We start from the raw sequence: 23718 nt of genomic DNA, 5'->3' as shown, positions 1-23718 counted from the left end.
GTTATTAATGCTCTGGATGGTGGAAAGCAGGCAGAGCTTCCAGATATGGAGAAAGGCATCTATTAAGGCTTGGAGGGGGAGAGAGGAAGTCAGAAATCGGTTGCTGACAAGAGGATGCTGAAGGAAGCTGTATGTGTAGCTATGTCTCAATTCTATTGTCTTCATTAGTCTGTAAATATTACTGGGCACAAAAATTAGATCTTATTTATTGTTTCATTTCCCACAATTCTTGGCAGAGGGCCCTCTGTAGAGAAGATGTCAGAAGAATGAAGGCAAAGCCCGCCCATCAGGGTCATGGTAGAGATAATTCTAGAATAATCATCATGGAGTTCAGACACTTTGCTTTACCTGAAAGGGAGTATGAGAATCAAATGGTGAGTACAAACTATGAGCTTCAAAATCCACACCTATCTCAGGCTATTTCTTTTTTTTTCCTAGATGGATGCCATTTCTAAGAAGTACCTTTTATGGTAGTTAAGCAGATGATGACTAATGATGACTTTAAGCTGATGTTATGGTGAGGCTGATGATAACTACAGTGTGTATGTGGAGGTAGGAAATCAAGAAGAGTTGGGGGAGGACTGGATGGGAACTTTAGGGATCCAGTGCCAGACCTGACCGGGCCTTAAGTCAATACATCATTCAACAGCATGGAAATGAGTTAGCGGTGGCTTTGCGGTTCCTGGAGTCCATCACTTCCATCTTTGTGATTCTTTCCACCTCCTTAGTAATTTCCAAAGCTTCCAAGAGCTTCCAACATATGTTCCCCTTGTAGTTTGGCATCCATCCATGGGAGTCAAGCAGGTAAGGGGTTGCTTTTCAGGTAAGGCACAAAACAATATTTAATGATAAAATTAAGACTAGGATTCAGATCTCCTGTCCCACCAGCAGTCTCCCACCACACGCTCTTTTTCTTCACTATGTCTCTGCTGGGGCCTCTCTAGACTCTATTGGTATGTGCAGTTTGGAGTCACCTCTAGTCAGCTCTTAATTATTCTGAGGTGGGTGACTAGTCTGGCAATGAATCAGGCCTTCTCAAATCTGTTCTCGACCTTGGAACTACTGCACTGCTTTTTCTTACCTCCTGTTGGAGGAAAAGGCAGGAGAGAGGAAAATCAGGGCTTGCATCAATCCTTGCATCAATCCAATCTCACTATGTATGGGCAGTTCTGGTAACAATGACGAAGGAAACTGAAATACCTTAGCTAAAGGGAAATTTCTGGATGATTGTGTTTTATACAGTGCCATTTTAGACCATCACCGCTATTACAGGAACAGTCTGGCTTCCGTGGCATGGAAGGAGAGCCGAAACTTTGTGAGGGATGCCAGAGAGGCTATGAGACACTGTGAGTGGACTCATCCACTCATTCATTCACTCATCCACCCAAGTTAGGTGTTTTCTCTCAAAATTACCAATTACACTCTAATTGGTTAGTGTATTTCAAAGAGATAATAAGAGAAAGATGATTGTATAGTTTGCTTATCTTTGCTAAGCCATACAATATTTGGATAATATCTTTTTTTTTTTTTTTAGTAGGAATCTTAATAGATGCAGCATGGTATTATTGCTAAATCTTTTCACGTATTCAGGCTGTTTTGGATTAAAAAAATGAAATGCTGACTTGATGATTTAAAATTTTATGATCTCTCAGGAATATGGATGCCTCCAAACCAATTTCCAAACAGGAATAATCAAAGCGGGCTTGACAAACTGATCACTTAAGATGACTGGACTTGCTATTGTTGCTCAGTTGCTATGTCATGTCCAACTCTTTGCAATCCCATGGACTGCAGCACGCCACTCTCCTCCGTCCTCTGCTATCTCCGGAACTCAGTGGATCATTATTCAGTTTTACCATCCTCAAAAGGCAGGGATGAAGATTTGCTAAATTTCCAAGTCTGTTGGGATAGTTGCTTCTCTATCAGTGTTCTATCAGAAGGGGTTCTTGAAGAGAATATTTAGAAGAGGAGATTAGAAGGTAGGTCTTTTCAATTTGATTTTGTTTCTAAGATTTATGTAGCTACCATTGGCATATCCCTTTATTTTTCTACATTTCAGCATATCAATTTCTAAAACCCAGTTGAAGCATGTTTTCCTATCCAGCAGAAGGAACTGTTAAAATGAGGTATATAAGGAAGCTGCAGACCTCCTCTTGGTATATCCCGTGACCCTTCCATTGGTAATGCTTCACACTGTGATACAGAATTATAACTGAGGAATGACAGAGGATGAAAAGATTGTGAGGAAGGAAGTGAGAGGGGTTCATGATACTGGCCAATTTCCCACCGCCCCACCCCCCAGGTAATTTATTAGCTTCTATAGTCAGGTCATTCTGTTTTTTTCCCATAGAACTACTATACCTGCCTGATCTCATGCAGAGTGTAAACTCCACTCTCACATCGGGCCTGACCCAACTAACTCCTTTTAAGTGGAGGTAAGCTTACTGTATCAGTTCCTCCAGGCTACTGAGTGAGCCATGATACTTCCTGACTGTACGAGCCTGGAAAAGAACTCACACAAAGTTGGTGAAGAGAAATGGGAAGATCCATCACATTGGGTACAAAGCTGTAAGGGTCTGAACTAAGATGGGAAAAAAAAGAGAATTTAGATCTGAATATACAGTCTTCTATTCCACAGACTGCATACAAAGATATAGAAACTAAAGTATTTAACATCATAAAACAGTCTTAAATGTTGTCTTAAGACAAAATCTACACGGGATGAATCTGAATTTCTTGTTTAGTGCATATACTTCGAAATTGCTTGTAGTCATAAAACTGAACTCTTTAGCTCAAGGAGGTACATAGTTATTTGGCATCAAAATCAGGATTTGAAATAGGATTTCTTGGTCCAGTACTTTTTTTCAATCACATCTTTAATATGCCCATAAAATTGGTAGATGGGAGTTTGCAGGCTGCCACTAGGGGGAGCAATACTTCTGGAGAGGGCTCCCATGCAGGACTCTCTAGGAAATGTGACAAGGCAAAGAAAAGGGCTTGCTGGAGATTGAGATTTACTTTAATTTATTTAGTCTGGCATCTAGAGAGAGTGAGACTCCTGGGGAAAAAAACATTTTCTTTGTATTTCAGGCATCTACTCTATTAATTTAACTTAATTTGTTGGTAGCTGATTTCTGTCAGCCTGTATTTAGGTTTCAGGTTTGACAGACCTGTTTTAGAATGTGCAGGCTCAGAAACATAGTGCGGCTTTCCAAACAAAACCAGAAAGATTTCTCTGGGGTTGTTTGGGAATTTATGGAATTAGAGACGAGGGGACACGGAATAGGGCATAATTAAGACCTATACAGCAAATGGTCCTATAGTCATATTAGGTATATTACTACTCATTGCTTTCCTTCCACACCTACATTCCCTTTTGGTTTATTAGGCTAAAACTTATTGCTTAATTTCTTTGCCCATTATTTTTAGCTAGGAAATGAAAGAGCAGTTTTGGTTTTTTGGGTGACCTTTACTTGTAAAGGTGACAGCCTGCCTTCTCAAGCATTCTACAAATTAAAGACCACCTGAGAGAGTACAAATAATTGTTTCAGTTACACAAGGCTTCATTGTCCAAATGAGTATGTTACGGACAAAGTGCTCCTGGGTCAGTCCTACCAAGCACATGCTGCTTGAGGTGGAGTTCTCTCCTCTGCATTTGCAAGGAGGTTTCTCTGGGTGTCTTGAGGAGAGGTCTAGAAATCTTGTACATGGGGTGGTATCATGATGCCTTCAAAATCCTTGGCTCAGTGGGGATACCACTGTATGTAACTGCCCACTTCTCAAAGTCATATCAACAACCAACCATGTGAAATTGCAGTGGGGGGAAAGGATTTCCAACTACAGTTAAGAGACAGGGACTCAGATGGTGGTCTTAGGCAAGTGTTTCAGCTCTGTGAGCCTCTATGTTCCTCTGCATACTGAGCAGAATACCTCAGAGAGATCTTGTGAGGATCAAATAAAGGAGTGAGCTTACAATTTCTGAAGAATTATTTCTAAGAAGTAGTTTCTCACTATTTTCTAAGTAAAAAGGCATTAGTTTAAGCATCAGATACATCTAATAAATTAGTAATTTTTAATGGTACAGGTAGGGGTAATCTACATTTCCATTTTGAAATTCCTCCTTGGAATTTCCAGTTGTCAGAGGAAAAATTTCAAGCTCTAGACACAGAAATACTCATCTGCTACACTGACCATGACGTACCATTTCAAGACTCTCATCCTAACAGATGATTCTTAAACCCATTTTCTCAACTAGAACCTGGAAATTGTAGGTGCATCCTTTCTCTTTAGAACAGTGTCTTCTTCATCTTTTCAAACTTATCTGTCCCACATTCTAGCACAAACTTATCTTTCCATTCAATATGGCCTCGTTGACTCTCCTTGTCATTAGTTTTGAGCAGTGTTCATTTTCTTCCTCCTCCTGCTGATTCTTTCAAATTCTCCCCATCTCTAAAGAACAAGTTCTAGTTCAGCCTTCTGCATTTCCACAGTCCACAAGAATCCCTTCTTTTCTTGATGTTACAGACGTGTTTTACCTTGTACTGTGAAGTCCTTTCACTCTACCACATCTCATCCCTTCAGTTAGATTGTAAACAAATACCTCAAAAGTTGTGGTCCATATACACATTGGAATATTATTCAGCCATAAAAACGAATGCATTTGACTCAGTTCTACTGAGGTGGATGGACCTAGAACCTATTATACAGAATGAAGTAGGTCAGAAAGTGAAAGAAAAATATCATATATGAACACATATATATGAACTCTAGAAAGATGATACTGATAAACCTATCTGCAGGGCAGCAACGGAGAGGCAGACATAAAGAATGGACTTGTGGACACAGGGTGACATGGAGAGGATGGGACGAATGGAGAGAGCAGCATCTAAACACACACATTAGCATATGTAAAATTAGACAGCCAGCAGAAATGTACTGTATGACGTAGGGAGCTCTAATCTGGTGTTCTGTGGCAACCTAGAGGGGTATGATGGGATGGGAAGTGGGAGGGAGCTTCAAGAGGAAGGGGACGTACATATACCTATGGCTGATTCATGTTGATATATGGTAGAAACCAACACAATACCATAAAGCAATCATCCTCCAATTAAAAAAAATACTTCAAGGACTCCTTTTTATAGTTGTCACTTCAGTATTCAGTGTAGTGCTGACATGCTAAATAAATGGGGATTCCCAGCTGGTAAAGAATCTGCCTGGCAATGCAGGAGATGCAAGAGACCTGGGTTTGATCCCTGGTCGAGAAGATTGCCTGGAGTAGGAAATGGCAACCCACTCTAGTATTCTTGCCTAGAAAATTCAACGGACAGAAGAGCAGGGCATGCTACAGTCCATGGGTTCACAAAGAGTAAACATGCTCTTAAGAGTCCATGCTTTAACAGGACTGAGCATGCACACACAATGAATGGGTACTTAATAGACACGTTTGTGCTGTGTTGAGTTGCTCAGCCATGTCTGACTCTTTGCAACCCCGTGGACTGTAGCCTGCCAGGCTCCTCTGTCCATGGGGATTCTCCAGGCAAGAATACTGGAGTGGGTTGCCATGCCCTCCTCCAGGGGATCTTCCCAACCCAGGGATCGAACCCAGGTCTCCCTCATGGCAGGTGGATTCTTTACTATCTGAGCCACCAGGGAAGCCAAAACACTTGTTTAGTGGCCTTCCAAGCAGTGGAGCTGAAAATTATAATTTTGACAATATAGCACAGTGGATAAGAGCACAGACTCCAGAGCCACAGGGACTGGGCCCCAGCCTCCAGCTGTCCCACTCAGTATCTCTGTAACCTAGCACAAGTAATTTACTTCTGAGTGGCAAAGTTTTCTCACACACAGAATGAGGAGCATTACTGCACCAACTGAGGGGTGTTGTGAATATTCTATGTTGAGTTCAGGTATTTCAAAAACACAGAAAAGTATGTGACAAGTAGTAAATACTAGGGAAGTACAGGTTATTATTAATATTTAGTGGTTGTTTTTGATATCACCAAGAAAATAAAATCTGACAGACTTTATTTTCCTGGGCTCCAAAATCACTGAGGATAGTGACCACAACCACAAAATTAAAAGACGCTTGCCCCTTGGAATGAAAGCTATGACAAACCTAGTGTACTAAAAGGCAGACACATCACTTTGCTGACAGAGATCCAAATAGTCAAAGCTATGGTTTTTCTAGTAGTCATACGGATGTTAGAATGGGACCATAAAGAAGGCTAAGTGCCAAGCAATTGATGTTTTCGCATTGTGCTAGAGAAGCATCTTGAGAGTCCCTTGGACGGCAAGAAGATAAAACCAGTCAATCCTAAAGGAAATCAACCCTAACTATTCATTAGGAAACTGACTATCTGATGTGAAGTGCTGACTCATTGAAAAAGACCCTGATGCTGGAAAAGATTGAAGGCCAAAGGAGAAGGGAGTGACAGGGGATGAGACAGACGAGGTAGCGTCACTGACTCAGTGGACATGAATCTGAGCAAACTCCAGAGGACAGCAGAAGACAGAGGGGCTTGATGTGCTACAGTCCATGAAGTCACAGAGTCAGACGCAACTAAGCGACTGAACATCAACATTACTGTTGCCATCATCATTCACTCTTCATATCTGAACCTATTAATCTGGATGTTGTGATGAGCTGCCTTGACATGGGTAAATGACTGATAAATGAACAGTTTTCAAGAAAAAAAACACATAAATCAGGGCCACGGGGGAAGAGGTGAGGGGTATGCTGTGTGGGAGAGCAGGGCATGGGCCACAGTGGGTGTATCTTGGTGGAAGCCCTGCGGGTGGGAAAGACAAGCACAGGACTGAGGCCACGTGGCACACTGGGTTGGCAACAGCCTCAGTTCTATTCTTGACTCAGGAATCTCAGAATAAAGACAACTAGTCATTTCCATAACTGTTTTAACACTATTAACCAGATACTGATATTTTAGAACCCTTTTAAAAATGCCAGAATTCTGCAATTGCAAAAAAGAAAAAAAAAAACACCAACAAAAAAAAAAAACCCCAAGAGTAAAAGAATAAGAATTGGGAAAAAGTGAGCTTAGAAGCAGTTAAAGAATATTGTGCAAAGAATATCAGCTCACAACCCCGAGGAGGAGGTGTCGAGGTTTTTGCCTTACCCTGAAATGCAGACTTTTTTCTGCTTAGGGATTCCTAAGATCAGGATAATCAAATCTACCACAAAGGGAGAGGGGGAGCAGGTATTTGGTAGACCAGTGTACAAGCTTCACACCATTTCATTCATGTTACTGGTCTGACATTATCATATTTTAGAGATGAAACAAAAGCTTTGAGAAGTAATTTGCTCAGTTGGTGCAGGGAATTGGGAATGGGGAATGACCTTTGACCTTAAAAAAAAACGGACTCTATTCAAACATCCACTGGGGCCTAGTAAGAAGGCATGTGGTTTGGCTTTATTTTTGGTTGAGTGTAATATATGCCAATGTTTCTCAGGGACATAGACAATCACTAATAGGAATATTTTGGATTTTAAATAGCTGGAAGGCATGCGGTTTGGCCTCATTTTTGCTGGGGGGTAATTTGTGCCAAGGTTTGTCGTTACTCAGGGAAATGGACAATTGCTAACAAGAATTTTCTAGATTTTAACTAGCTTGAAGCTGGAGGACAGAAAGAATATTGTGAGACGACATCTTCTGCAAAAATGTTGTTTTGAAACCAAAAATTATAGTAGCCCAGACACTTGCAAGGGAGAGTTTTATTTTGTACAGACATTTTGGGGAACAGACTTGAGGTTCATGAAGAGTTTTGTATCACCATCTGGCAAGGGCAACTTTTTTTTTTAACCTTGGCTGCTTTTAATTGCCAACTAAAAGTTACTTAACTTAATGCTGGAAGCTCCATGACTGCTCCAGGTGGAAGTATAGAAAATATTTTTGGAATGGGAAAGGTCAACTGACCACACATTCTTAACTCTGTCCTAATACTTTCTGCCAAACCCTTCAGCTTCCTTCTCTTCAGAAATTCATAAAGTCTTCAACTTGCTAATATGAGTAGTTCTATCTTCCTGCCAGGTAATTCATTTCAAACTGCAGACCTCTGCATGAAACGACTGACTGGATTTCCTATTTACCTTGAATTGAGATCATCAAACTGTAGCCAGCTGTCACCTGCTTTTGTAAATAAAGTTTTATTGGCCCTCAGCCACAGCAGATTAAGAATCTATGGCTGCTTTTATGCTCCACTGGCAGAACTGAATACTTGAGACAGATGGGATAGCCTGCAAAGCTGAAATGTTTGCTGTTTGGCCCTTTGCAAGAAAAGTTTGCTGACCCCAACCTAGAACACAGAAGCACTTTCACTTCTGGTTTGTTTTGGTGTCTTCCTCATTTATACTAAAACGTTAACCACTTTTTCAAAAATGCTGTTTGCTAGGACCACTTTTCTAGGAAAAATAAATTAACTGTTAGGGGGATCTTTTGAGACTCTCCAGCTTTTCAGAGAGTGGACAGTGACTGGTTGTCACTAATTGTCTTGTGTCCTCTAATGTTCTCTGATTCATGCCGGTCACTTCTGTGACCTTGCACTGATCTTCTTTTTTTTTTTTTTTGGCTAAGCTTTATCTATTTACTGAGATGGCTCTTTTTTCTGACTTGCTTTTCTTTTACTTTTCAACTGGGAAAAACATTTGTCATCTCCATTTCCTTTGGTTCTATAAAGGAAACAAGCCAAACCAAATTGAAACTGGTTTCTTCTTCCCTCACTATCTGCCCAGCCTCCAGTTTTTATATTATCTACAAACTTAGAAACTGCATTTCATGTGCTTATGACTTTTACATATAGCATTATTCACAAGCGTGGTTCTGAAATTGACCCCGGAGGCATTTTCCATCTGATTCTCTCTTCCATTCGAAGAAGTTTCCATCTGTGGATACTCTGTGTTGCCCGAGCTAAAGCCTTCCAAATACTCCTTAATTCATCTTCTATTCAACACCACTTTGGAACACTGTCCAGAGCTTTCTGGGAAGTATAAACATTTAGAGCATACATATTTCTCTATCCTACCAGATCAAAAACATCAGAAAAAACTGTCCGTAGAGTATAAGCACACTCTCCTGTTGTCTGGATATAGGCTGACAATTCTCCATCACACTGTGTTTTCCTAGACACCTTTCTAGTGCTAGTCTTCCAACAACTGCCCAGGGGTTCCTCAAAATAAGAGTAATGCCCCTGATTTTGTGACATCCTGGAAGACGGTGTGTGGTACACTGGCCTCACCTCTAAGGAACAATGATTATACTATCAAATGTGTATCCACTGTGTGCCAGGCATACTACAGATAATATTTCTCTTCTTTACTTTTTCACTTTTCTGCAGGGTGGTTATGATCATTTTAACTAATGAGAAAACAAGGTTTCAGAGCTGTTAAGACTCCGGTGGTTATTAAGTGGCAGAAATAAGATGCTATGATTCTAGCCTTCCTGTTCGCTACCATTGTGGGCTGTCCTCAGGGTTAACTGCTGTACCATTAGCTTGCTCCTCCTGACCAAAGGGATGGGTGGAGTGAGGTGGGTGCACCCAGGACCACAACAGAAAGAAAGCAGGGACTGGCTTAGGGATCAAAAGGCAGAAACTCTTTGGCATTAGCCTGTTTCCTAGGGCTCCATATAGACGGAATGGCACCTGTGAGCTGTTTCTCCATCCCTAAGAAGGAGAGGAGAAGGGGACAACAGAGGATGAGATGGCTGGATGGCATCACCGACTCGATGGACATGAGTTTGAGCAGGCTCCAGGAGTTGGTGATGGACAGGGAAGCCTCGCACACTGCAGTCCATGGTGTCGCAAAGAGTTGGACATGACCGAGCGACTGAACTGAAGAAGAAATAATATTTTCTCCTAAGTCTCTAGTTTCATATCTGTCTTTGTGTTCATTTGCATTCCTCTGAAAAGTCACATGACCTTTAGGAAAGTCTTGTTTAAATGCTTTAAGACGTCTATCAGCTGAGCTATGAGGAGTATGTGACTATAGGCTCACTCTTAGACCAAAGGTGTTGGGTAGGAAGTGGGGGCTTCCTTGCCAGTGTGGGACTATCAGCAGTATGTAGATCTTTCTCAGAGGAAAAGATTGATCCTCATGCAGCCTCTCTTCCCAGTTTGGTAACCCAGCTCCCTGTGGAAATTTGGGAGAATCTGAACATCCTTATAGGTATTGTTTCTGGAGTAGGATTCAGATGGAGGAATACCGGACATATATTTGTCCATAATGACATGAGCCTCCCGGTATTAGCTGTGGGGTGGAGTTACAAGATTTTTCAGCCAGCATGCCTCATCTCCAAACGCAAATTCAGCTTTTGCCTGAATCTCAACTCAAAATGTGGTGCAGAATAGAAAGGCCCAGGTGGTGTTCAGCATTTATCAGAATGACTGAAAAGCAAGAAACGGTTCAGCTTCATCTCGTTTGTGGTTGAGGTATCTAAACACATACATGCACCGGCTGTCAGTGCTGTAAACATACATGATTAGAGATACAAACACAGATGTGACGACAACAGTGTTTACTGAGTGCCTATTATGTGCCGAGCACTGTGCACATTTAAAGCTGGGTGTGTATATGCAAAGGGGGAGAGACTGAGAGAAGAAAAGTCTTTCCCTGAAACAGACATGCCACAATAAAAACAAAAGCCTCACAAATTGCAAGCCAGCTGGCTAGAGGATAGAATGCTGGATTATGCTAAGTTCAGCTGACCCCACTGGCTTCTTTCTAAAACAGGCCCATGTATTCAGTTCAGTTCAGTTCAGTCGCTCAGTCGTGTCCGACTCTTTGCGACCCCATGAATCGCAGCACACCAGGCCTCCCTGTTCATCACCATCTCCCGGAGTTCACTCAGACTCACGTCCATCGAGTCCGTAATGCCATCCAGCCATCTCATCCTTGGTCGTCCCCTTCTCCTCCTGCCCCCAATCCCTCCCAGCATCCAAGGTTAAAATCAATACAAAGAAACAAGATCCCTGGGGCCAGACTGAATCTAACAATCTCTGTGCTTCAATTTTAATATTTGTAAAACTGGAATAGTAACCTGAAAGGGTTATTCTAGGAATAAAGGGCAGGGGTGGGGGGGGGGTTCCCTGGCAGCTCAGTGGTAAGGAATCCACCTGCCAATGCAAGAGATGTGGGTTCAATCCCTAGGTTGGGAAGATCCCCTGGAGAAGGAAATGGTTATCCACTCCAGTATTCTTGCCTGGGTGATCCCATGGACAGAGGAGCCTGGCGGGGGGGGGGGGGGGGGGGCTATAGTCTATAGGGTTGCAAAGAGTTAGACACAACTTAGCAGCTAAACAACAATAAAATAAATGGACATCTATAAAGCACTGAGAACATCTTGTAGCTCAAAGCAAGTGCTCATAACTGTTAGCAATGATGCCCATGATGAGCAGGATTTCCCCATTGTCCTGGATGCGATGGGCAACTAAGGCACCACAAGATATTGACTCTCTGCTCTTACTCACTTGTAGTGGCTGGAAGTGCCTAGGCAAACTCATAAACAGCAAGTAACTGGGTATCGTGGAAGGGCAGAGCTCAGTGGGGTGAAGTGAGGGGTCTGGTAAGAAATGAAGCAAGAAAGGTAGGCAGACTTTAGATGATAAAGGACACTGTATATCATGCTAGGGCATTTGGAAATCATCCTCAAATGCTGGCAGGCCAAGGGAAAAATTTTAAGCCTGGGAGCATCACGGATGACTTTGCTAGAAAGATGCTCTGGCAGTAGCATGTCAATGGTCTAGGGCAGAAGTGAGAATCCGTTTACTATAAAGGGACATCTATGGGGTCACACAGAGTCAGTCATGACTGAAGTGACTTAGCAGCAGCAGCAGCAAATACTTTAGGCCTTCAGGGCCACCTATGGTCTCTGTTGTATATTCCACTTTTTATTTGTCTTTAATAATCCTTTAAAAATACAGAAGCCATTCCTTTCATAACCCTTTAAGTTACCTGGGTTCAAACCCCAGCTCCACCACTTATTAAGTGAGGGATCTTAAGCAAGTTAATTAAACAGCTCTGGGCTCAATTTCAATGACTCCTTTACTAATCCTTTAAAAGCCATTCTTAATAAGCCCTTTAGAAAATGTAAAGCCACTGGCTGGAATTTTCCAATCCCTGGTCTTGAGAAGGCAAATATAGAGTTAGGAGGCTGCAGCCATCATTGAGAGCTGACACGTAAGCCAAGGACAGGCAGCGAGAACGGAGACCAGTGGAGAGTGAAAGCGCCACTGAAGAACTAGAACAGTCTAGAAATATAGGCAGCCCTCATTTTATTGCACTTCACTTTCTTGTGCTTCAGAGATACTATTTTTTTTTTAAATAAATTGAAGGTTTGTGGCAACTCTGCATGGAACAAGCCTATTGGTGCTATTTTTCCCTGTTTGTTTTCTTTTTCTTAGTATCCGATGGCTTCTATTGAACATTTAAAAAACTTTTTATGTTGTTTTGGGATATACAATGGAAGTAAAAATAGATTCAAGGGACTAGATCTGTAGACAGAGGGCCTGAAGAACTAGGGATGGAGGTTTGTAACACTGTACAGGAGGCGATGACCAAAACATTCTGAAGAGAAAGAAATGCAAGAAGGCAAAATGGTGGTCTGGGGAGGCCTTACAAATAGCTGAGAAAAGAAGAGAAACAAAAGGGAAAGCAGTAAGGGAAAGATATACACAACTGAATGCAGAGTTGCAAAGAACAGCAAGGAGAGATAAGAAAGCCTTCTTAAGTGAACAATGCAAAGAAATAGAGGAAAAAATAGAATGGGAAAGACTAGACATCTTTTCAAGAAAATGAGACACACCAAGGGAACATTTCATGCAAAGATGAGCACAATAAAGGACAGAAATAGCAAGGACCTAACAGAAGCAGAAGAGATTAAGATGAGGTGGCAAGAATACAAAGAACTATACAAAAAAGATCTTCATGAACCAGATAACCACGATGGAGTGGTCACTCCCCTAGAGTCAGACATCCTGTTGTATAAAGTCAAGTGGGCCTTAGGAAGCATTACTATGAACAAACCAAGGGGAGGTGATGGAGTTCCAGCTGAGCTATTTCAAATCCTAAAAGATGATGCTGTGAAAGTGCTGTACTCAACAGGCCACCAAATTTGGAATACTCAGCAGTGGCTATAGGACTGGAAGAGGTCAGTGTTCATTCCAATACCAAAGAAAGGGCAATGTTCAAATTACCATATAATTGCCCTCATTTCACACACTAGCAAGATAATGCTCAAAATCCTTCAAGCTAGGCTTCAACAGTATGTGAACTGAGAACTTCCAGATGTATAAGCTGGATTTAGAAAAAGCAGAGGAACCAGAGATCAAACTGTCAACATCCAGAGGCATGGGATGGGGTGGGAGATGGGAGCGAGGTTCAAAAGGGAGGGGATATATGTATACTTATGGCTGATTCATATTGAGGTTTAACAGAAAACAGCAAAATTCTGTAAAGTAATTATCCTTCAATTAAAAAATAAATTAATTTTAAAAATTGCCAACATCCACTGGATCACCAGAAAAACAACTGCTTCTACTTCATTGACTACACAAAAGCCTTTGACTCTGTGGATCACAACAAACTATGGAAAATTCTTAAAGCGATGGGAGTACCAGACTACCTTACCTACCTCCTGAGAAACCTGTATGCAGGTCAAGAAGTGACAGTTAGAACCGGACATGGAACAATAGACTGGTTCAAAATAGGGAAAGGAGTATGTCAAGCTTATATATCGTCACCCTGCTTATTGAACTTATATGCAGAGTACATCATGTGAAATGCCAGGGTGGATGAATCATAAGCTAGAATCAAGACTGTCAAGAGAAATATCAGTAACCTCAGATATGCAGATGACACCACCCTAATGGCAGAAAGTGAAGAGGAACTAAAAAGCCTCTTGATGAATGTAAAGGAAGAGAGTGAAAAGTCTGGCTTAAAGCTCAACATTCAAAAAATGAAGACCATGGCATCCAGTCCTATCACTTCATGGTAAATAGATGGGGAAACAATGGAAACAGGGGCAGATTTTATTTTGGGGGCACCAAAATCACTGCAGACAGTGACTATATCCATGAAATTAAAAGATACTTGCTCCTTGGAAGAAAGGCTATGACAAACCTAGACAACGTATTACAAAGCAGAGATAGTACTTTGCCAACAAAGATCAGTATAGTCAAAGAATGGACGCTTTTGAACTTTCTGAAGAGTTTGATGCTTTTTGAAGACTCTTGAGAGTTCCTTGGACAGCAAGGAGATCAAACCAGTCAACCCTAAAGGAAATCAACCCTGAATATTCATTGGAAGGACTGATGCTGAAGCTGCAATACATTGGCCATCTGATATAAAGAGTCACCTCATTGGAAAAGACCCTAATGCTGGGCAAGAATGAGGGCAGGAGGAGACGGGGATGACAGAGGAGATAGGTGGATGACATCACTGACTTAGTGAACGTAAGTTTGAACAAACTCCAGGAGACAGTGACGGACAGGGAAGACTGGTGTGTTGCAGTCCATGGAGTTTCAGAGTCAGACACAACTTAGTACTGAACAACAATAGTTAGATTAAGAATGTTGTTATAGTTTCAGGTGAACAGCAAAGAGACTCAGCCAGACATAGACGTGTATCCGTTCTCTACCAAACTCCCCTAATATCCAGGCTGTATTGGTACTATTTTTCTAATAGCATTTGCTCACTTCACATCTCTGTGTCATATTTTGGTAGTTCTCACAATATTTCAAAGTTTTTCATTATTATGATATTTGTTATGGTGATCTGTGATCTTTGATGTTACTACTGTGACTCTGTGAGGGCTCAGATGATAGCAAGAAAATATTTTTAGATTAACGAATATAGATTGGCTTTTATGACAATGCTATTGCACTCTACAGTGTAAACATAAATTTTATATATTCTGGGAAACAAAAAATTATTGATTAGCTTTATTGTGATCTGGAGCTGAACCTGTACTATCTCTGAGGCATACCTGTATTTTGGCTTGGAAAGCTGGATGGCTGCAGGTATTCTTTACTGAGATAAAGAATGAGGAGTTTAGTTTTAGAGATATTGTGCATGTGTGTCCAGTCACTTCAGTCTGTGTCCGACTCTTTGTGACCCCATGGGCTATAGCCCGCCAGGCTCCTCTGTCTATGGGATTCTCCAGGCAAGAATACTGGAGTGGGTTGCCATGCTCTCCTCCAGGGGACCTTCCCATCCCTGGGATCAAATCCACATCCTGCATTGGCAGGTAGGTTCTTTTCTGCTAGCACCACCTGGGAAGCCCTTAGAGATACTGAGTTGACCTTTTGTGGGGTATCTGGGTTAAGATGTCTGCTGCTGCTGTTGCTGCTGCTGCTGCTGCTGCTGCTGCTAAGTCGCTTCAGTCGTGTCTGACTCTATGTGATCCCATAGATGACAGCCTACCAGGCTCCCCTGTCCCTGGGACTCTCCAGGCAAGAACACTGGAGTGGGTTGCCATTTCCTTCTCCTAGCAGACAATTTTACATCTGAATCAGAAGAAAGATGTACTCTGCGCTAGATACAGGAGAATCAGCATATAGAGGCGTCCTGGAGCCATGGGATCACTAGTGTATAAAGAGCGAGAATCCTAAGTGGGTAGCTAACAGGCGAGTAGAGAAGGAAGGATCCCAAAGATGCTGAGATAGAATAACCAGAGAAGTAGGAAGCAAGCCAAGTGCATGTGGTTTCTAAAGTAGTAAGAGAGAGTTTTTAGAAAGAAGGTTTCAGCCCGTGTAGAATGTTGTTGAGAGCTCAGATTAGATAAGGCATGTTTTGTGAGACAACTTTCTTCTTTTTGAACAAACTAGAAATAAGCTTTTTGTGGGGGAGGAGGCTTTACACAAGAGTGTATGTTCTATGTTACATGTGGCTTCAGAATACAAGGTGGGCAAATAGAAGAGAACTCCATCGTGAATGGAGTGGAAATATCAGGTAAGGATTTTAAAAACGCATAATTAACAACCTTGGTGGGGGACCTAAGATAGCCTTCTATATGTGAAATATTTCCAGGTTATAAATTAGCTACTTGAGAGTGATAATATGAATGTTTTCAAACCACTGGAGTGTAGTATTCTCTAGTAGCCCTCCAGTATATCTCAGTTTCTGGAGAGCAGGGACATTTCCTTACTTATGATCTCATTCTCTGGCACCTATCACTACCAAATGGCCGAGAGAGATACTTGGGGAGTTGAAGGGACAACCGCAAAGGGCCCCCTGATAGCTCCCCAGCTTCTGCTCATGCTTGTCTATAATCTACTCACCACAAAGTAGCCAGTGTGGGTCAATAAAAATGGAAATCATATCATTTACTTTCCTGATTAATAGCCTCTAAAATCTCCCTGTGGTGCTCAGATCAAAACCCCAACTTCTCATCCGGGTCTCTGGTTGTCCCCATGGCATCCCATATCACCTCTACCTTCAGCCTGCCACACTCCAGCCAAATGACCTTCTTTTTGAGTTCTTTCAACACAATAAACTCATCTTCCCTTTGGGAGTTTTGCATGGCTTCTCCCTTGCTCAGGAAGGTTCTTCCTTCTGATGTACTATTGCTGGACCCTGGTTATCATTCAGCTCTCAGCTTTCAGGTCACCTCTTCAGAGTAACTCACCTACTGAGGTCACCAGATCATTCTTTCTCAAAGCCCTGTTTCATTTCCTGCCTAGCACTCATCACCAGCTAATATTTTTCTTGTGTCCTTTTCGGTGTTTACAGTCTTGCTTCACACTCATTCATTAATTCTCTCACTGTTTATTTAGTACCTGTTTAGTGCCAGATACTCTTTCCAGCACTGGGGACACAGCAGTAAAGAAAATTCCTCCCATTATGGACAGGAAATTAACACATCCATATGCCATATGTCAGAGGATGATAAAATTCTGTGAGTAAAATAGAGTTAAAGGGTCAGAGAATGATAAGGAGTGCTCTTCTAGACAGAATGAGCAGGGAAGATCTTTCCGACGTGTGCCATTTGAGCAGATACCTAAATGCACATGAAGTGCAAGAGAACACAGATTTGCATTCCATTCACCACAATATTCTCAGCAAGTAGGTACGTCTCTGGTACATGACAGATAGATTAATACCTATGAGATAAAGAAATATGCCTTCCTTTTACTTAGCATTTACACCCTGCATTTACTTCTCTGGTTTCCAAACTAGACTTTGAGTTGCCTTTACAGGGAATGAGCCTCTTTTTCTTCCATCCTTCATGTCTAACATGGGGTCTGGTTCAGAGTAAGCATGGGAACGTATGTGGAATAAAGGAAGAAGTAGGAATCAGGAAGAACCAGGATGTTTTAATACACTGAGGGACATCCTGTAAATGATTGCTTAAGAAGTTGACATGTGCTTCTAAGAATGAGGTGAATTTCTTTTACCTAGTAAGTTATACACCTGATGAAATGCAGTAGTATCTGAATTGTTAGTGATTCTTCCTGAAAGCCAGCTTTTTTTAAGTCAAGCTTTGGCATATTTAAAAGCCAAGACATAACAGACTTCAGTCACTTTCTTGGTGGCTCAGGCTATTCGGAGTGTACTTGAATATATCTGCAAAGTCCTTCAGACCAATAGCCGGCTGAAGTTTGTAGACTCTTTCAGAAAGATGGATTTGGGTACTAAGCAAAAACAGACTAACTGAACTATAACACGGAGCATTTCAGCACTTCTCTGTTTAAAAATAAATGAGCATTTCTGAACCGCTACCAGACACAGGAATGATGACAAGCAATGAAATCCAACACAAAAGAGGTCACCAACAGCCACAGCAGAGCGGTCCCAGTGGCAGTTCTGTGCCTCCTGTGTGTTCTGTACAGATGCAACCATTTTATTTTCTCAAACAGCACTTGGAAAACTGCATAAAACACTAAGCTCCAGCCATAGTTCTTACTGGCTAGCTAAGCAAAATGGAAAAATTATGATGTCAAGGATCAGAAACGGAAATCTCTTATTTTTCCCTACTGCATGCCATTAACTTGCATTAAAAAGTTCTGTTAAGGCTAGATCTGGAAAAAATATCTTGATAGTGGCAAAAACTGTAATACTGTTTGCTCATGACCCCATGTGGTTTTTTTTCCCTTCTTTTTAATGTGGACCATTTTTTAAAAAGTCTTTATTGAATTTGTTACAACAGTGCTTCTGTTTTATGCTTTGTTTTGTTGGCCACAAGGCTTCTGGGATCTTAGCTCCCCAACCAGGGATTGAACCCACACACCCTGCATTGGAAAGAGAAGTCTTAACCAGTGGAAGCACATCCCTTAAGCACAGGTAAATCCCTATGCTTTCCTTCTTAATGTTGTCCCCCGTTCCCACCAATGGCCTGGTGGCTCATGACCCAGAATTTGCTCTCTTCTGTCCTAGGCCTACAACTTTTCATCTTTAGCAACTGGCTGCCATGTTTCTTTCTTTAGCAAAATTCTGTTGACTCTTCTTCATCGTAAAGCCATTAGACTCCTAATGCCCATTAAGGTAAAAATTAAAAGGCAAAAGTAGTATTTTAAGAATTATTGATGTCCTTGAGATTATTAGACCAAAAAATTATTCATTGATCAAAGAAGTACTTGGAAAACACTGCATGCTATACATGTTGGAATGTGTATAGGAGTTGAAAATGGAAAAACCAAAGTAATTTCCCTTGAGGGTTAGTTAAATACATTCAAGACCAGTAATCAGTGGTTTAAAAAGGTGATATCAACCTCTACATACTATTCTGGAATGTCTCCTAGACATGTTGTTGAATAGAAATTAAGTCAAATTTGTAAACATAACATTGCATTAAAAGAACACAAATCTTATGTGCATATGTGACATATATAATACAGTAAAATATATAAAAATTCCAAATGGGTATATCCTGAATTATTAAGACTGACAGCCTCTGGGGAATAGAATTAGGGGCATGAAAGATATCTGCATTTTTACTTTATAGATTCAGGTATTATTTGAATTGTTTTATAGCCTTTTCATTAATTTTATTAAAAAAGAAAAAATCAAATACTATATTAAAAAATAGAAGTAAAGTCCAGCAGTAAATACATACGTTTAACTTTAAGCGAGCATATCCCAAACTCATGTGATCAATGAACCTCTGTCTGTGAACCACTCGCAAAATAACTTGTAGGACAAATTTTGAAGTAATATGCTCAAGGCTCTCCCCACTCTCCATCAACATAAGGGTTTTAACCTTCTGTGACCTTCTATCAAGGAATGAAGAGGGTCGATCAGAGATGATTTGCTACAATCTCCCTCAAATTTTAAATGAAGGGACTAAGGCCATGGAAAGCGAAGGGCCTTGGCAAGACCAGCCCAAAGGCCTCAGTCCTAATTCCTCCCACATTTTTCCTGCAATCACCAGTGACCAAAATGAGGCATGATCCTTGGATTTCATAAACTCCAGCACTCAAGGAAGTTGTTGGGACCCCTGAGTAAGCCGTGGCCTCAATATTCTCCATGCAGTTCCAGGCTGAACAGAATCCTGATCATCCCCTTCCCCATCTCAGTGGCCTGTGTCATTGTATACCCTTTAGGAGGAAGTAGTCACTATTCACGGAGAAGGCAATGGCACCCCACTCCAGTACTCTTGCCTGGAAAATCCCATGGACGGAGGAGCCTGGTAGGCTGCAGTCCATGGGGTCGCAAAGAGTCGGACACGACTGAGTGACTTCACCTTCACTTTTCACTTTCATGCCTTGGAGAAGGAAATGGCAACTCACTCCAGTGTTCTTCCCTGGAGAATCCCAGGGACGGGGGAGCCTGGTGGGCTGCCGTCTATGGGGTCGCACAGAGTTGGACACGACTGAAGCAACTTAGCAGCAGTAGCAGCAGTCACTATTCAAAGGAAGGGACCCTGGAAAAGGCTAGGAGGAAACAGCAGGGGTCTTGAGGAAACTTGGTATCCTGAGTCAAATATAGGAGATGCATGAAAGCATGAACTTAGTCACTCAAAACAGCATGAGCTTGTGTTGGGCAGAACTGGGTTTGAATTTATTCTCTTGATTCTGCCATTTACTAGCTATTTAACAGGGGTCAGTTTCCTTAACTACTGTGAACCTTGGTTTCCTCATCTCTGAAATAAGGCTATCAGCTCGTATGTTACACCTGGCAGTGGACATTAAGAGATGATGGCTGTGGAAGTTGCTGGCATGGGGATATAGTGACTAGAGTTAGTCAAGAAATGTTAATTCCCGTCTTTCCCCTCATATAGCTACCTGCTACTCCCTTTGATCTCAGTAACACCAGTTCTGGGCAACAGGCCCAGAAGATATGAATAAAATAGGAACTGACTGGCTGATGGCAGGCATTGCACGATTTGGGCACAATAGGTGCAATGAGAGAGGCAGTTTCAGTGTACCTCTCACCTGAGCACCACGGTACAACTTTCAATCAGCACCTATCCTTCTGAGGGTCTGATGCTGGAGCTGCCCCCTGAGACCCAACGACCTCAATGTGATTTACTGCAACTTTAGCCTAACCCACACACTCCTTACAAAGATTTCTGGAAAGAACTGCAGGGATCATAGCAGAGAAGAAGATCAAGGAACGTCTACCCTGGGGAGGATCAAGAAGCAAACAAGAGGTTACCATTATAGGCTCTCAAAGCAAACTGTCTGCATTCTATCCTCGTCTCCAGTGCTTCTGTGTGAATCTAACATCTGTGCCTTAGCTTTTTTTATTACTGATGTTGTAACAATAATGGTACTTATCTCATAAGGCTTTCTTTTTTTTCTCTGAAGATTAAGCAAGATAATACCTTTAAAGCATTGAGCAGAGTGTCACAGAAAAAATGCTTAGTATTGTTATTAAAGCTGTTTGATCTGTAAGGGCTCAGGTTGAGAAGCAATATTGTCAACATTTCAAAAACACACAAGGTGTAGGCAGGATGGTCAAAGTTATGTTTGTTCATCAAGTTTCGGAAGAGCAGACAGAACTATTTTTTGGAATCCAATAAACTTGATATTGAATCCTTAATCAGGCCTTTTCTAAATTGTGACCTTGAGTGAGCTGCTGAACCTCAACTTCTTATGTGAAACTGGAGGATAATGTCAATCTAGTGGCTTGACTGTCAGAAGAACAAATGTAGTGACATATAAATAAACCTGGCACACTGCCTGACATAATATATCCTGCTTTCTTTCCTTCCTTACTCATAAGCAGGCCAGTGAAGAGGATTAACTGAACAATAGCATTTAAAAGGACATTTAATGAAAAGAGCATGCTTCATGAACTCAGTGAAGATAATAAGTTAAAATGAAGACTCTGAAGCACAGACCTTAGAGTTCCTCTCTCATCCATTGACTATGATTCTTCCATTGGCTGCCTTTCTTATTTCTGTCACATGTCTTGGCTCTGCCACCTAATAAATGTGATCTTTAGTAAGTTGCTAGGCTTGGTTTTCTCTTCTGTAAAGTGTGGATAAAAATGATACTACCTCTTAGGGCTGCTGTTAGAATTCATGAGATAAAGCACACAGAGCATTTACACCTGCCTGGAAGACAGTTGCTGCTCAGTCAATGCCAGCTCTATTTGTTGTCAGGGCTGGACAAGGCTGTTTATAAAGATTACAGAGGAGGTATGCAGGAAGTTAAGGCATGGTTTTGGCACACAGGTAAGTACTAAAAAAAATACTATTATTACCTCTTCTATCACTATTGATGCTACATTATGAATGGCCATGGCCCAAGGAACCCGCAAATGCTTGCTATCATCCCAGTAAAGGCACATCAAAGCAGAGACACCAAGAAATAATAGGATAATTAATCACAGATCCAACCAGGAATGAAAGCTTTCTGGAACAAACAGCCTTGTCCAGCGCAGATAGAGGATGGGCTCACCCACAGGGAGCAGCAGGTGCTGGCTGCACTCTGTCCCCAGCCCTCGGGGACCACACATACACAGACAGTATCCTGGTGTACAAGCTTTTCAGCGGTTCATCTCACAAAAACAGTAATGTAATAATGCCTTGGGCTGGAATGATAGCTTCCTGCCAAAGGTTCAGAGCTATCCGGAGAGAATCTCATTAATCTCAGCGATCCTATGGGGATTGAGGGTTGTAGGTATTCTTACTATTATCTTACGAAGATGAGAGCATACAGTCTAGAGAAATTAAATACTTTGTCTTTGCTTAAACAGTCCATCAGTACTGAGAAAGCTTGAAACCCAGGATGAGTGCAGTCCCTGAGGCCCAATACTCTAAGCTCTATCCTTGCAAACACCTTGAAGGAAGAATGAACAGGGTGCCTCCTGCAAAAGGTGACCCCTTCCCCCCAGCTCTTCCCAGACTAGGTAACTGCAAAACTCACCTGTCGCTGAACTGAACCTCTTCTCCATTTTTGGCCCAGCTGATGGTGGGCCTCGGGTTGCCGATGGCCTCACAGTGCAGAAGCACGCTCAGTGTCCCGCTGGCCAGGGCCACTGTCTGCCCGAGGTGGGTGACCACCTCGGAGGCAGAGAGCTGCTGGGCGGCGGAGATCTTGCGCACGATGACAGGCTTGCGGTGCGGCCGGCGGGAGCCGCCCCCGCCCTCCCCAGTGGACAAGATCCGGGAGAAGCTGCTGAAGCCAGACACGTGCTTATGGGGAGGGATGGCCACCGGGGGCCCTCTCCGCTCTGGCGGCTTGAGGAGCGCGTCCTGATGCTCCAAGTGGCTGCGGTAGATCTCCTGGGCCAGCTGGGCCACCAGATGCTTGCTGTAGACATCGCGGAGCTCCTGGGGTTGCTGCGAGAGGTTCCGGAGGATGTCGTCCAAGCGCTGCTGCTCTGTCACCATGGTGAAGGGCAGACGCAGAAGGGCCTGCTCGGCGTTCTGGTCCTCCTCTGAAGATGCGTTCCTTTCCGTGGAGTCCTGCAGCTCCCACGACGCCAGCAGCTCTCCCGGCCAGCCCCCCTGCTCCAGCAGCCGCGAGACCAGGTCGTCATAGCGGCCCCCGGTGTCGGCGGGGAGGCCCCGCTTCTCGGCCTTGCTGCCGTTGGAGAAGATGCCGTTCTGGTGTTTGTGCGTCTGCAGGGCCTCCTTGGGGCTGGCTTTCCTCACCGCGAGGGCCTCCTCATCGATCCTCAGGCTCAAGGGCCTGGCCACCAACTTCCGGTTACCTCCGATGAGCTTAATCACAAACTGCTCCCGGGCTGGTCCGGCCGAGCAGGTGTAGATTCCCGCATCAGAGGGCTTGAGGCGGTGGATCTTTAGGTACCCAAAGGGGGCCACAGTGACGTGGGCAGAGCTGATGAGGTGCTGGCCGTCCTTCTCCCAGGTGATGAGGGGCTTGCGGAAGCGCCGCGTGGGACAGCGCAGCACCACCGCGGTCTTGGGGAGCAAGTAGGCGAAGCCCCCCACCACGAAGTGCAGCTTCCTCTGCCGGCGCGTCTGGATGTAGACCTTCCTTGCTGCAGCGATGTGAGGACTATGCTTTGTGGATGGCCGCCCGGGCCCTGGAATGAAAGCAACGAAAGCAGATGGAGAAAGAGAAATGGAGAGTGGAGAAAGGGTAGAGTGAGGAGCAGCGATAAGAGAGAGCGGAAAAGGTGAGGGTGGAGGGAAGAAAGAGAGATGGGGGACCAAAGAAAGAAGAGGGAAAGCGCTTTAGAGTTTGCGTTGGCCAGGGCCTTCATTTCCTGCCTTGTTTTACCGGGGGAGCTGGCTACCAACTGTGGACCATCAAGCTGCTGCCACGATCAAGCACGGGAGAGCTAAGGCGGTGCAG

The 23718-nt window shown here is 42.9% G+C and overlaps 1 protein-coding gene across 3 annotated transcripts in view; it reads right to left on the bottom strand.

Moving 5' to 3' along the window:
- ADAMTSL1 (ADAMTS like 1) overlaps positions 1–23718 on the bottom strand; it is a 1110365-nt gene that overhangs the window by 132173 nt on the left and 954474 nt on the right. For all 3 annotated transcript variants that reach the window (XM_069576633.1, XM_069576634.1, XM_069576635.1), the window contains one exon: positions 22321–23446. In XM_069576633.1, coding sequence (XP_069432734.1) covers positions 22321–23446 — 1126 coding nt within the window. The remainder of the gene's footprint in view (positions 1–22320; positions 23447–23718) is intronic.

The sequence above is a fragment of the Ovis canadensis genome, chromosome 2, assembly GCF_042477335.2.
Source record: "Ovis canadensis isolate MfBH-ARS-UI-01 breed Bighorn chromosome 2, ARS-UI_OviCan_v2, whole genome shotgun sequence".
NCBI lineage: Eukaryota > Metazoa > Chordata > Mammalia > Artiodactyla > Bovidae > Ovis > Ovis canadensis.
This window is presented reverse-complemented; position numbering and strand designations above follow the sequence as displayed.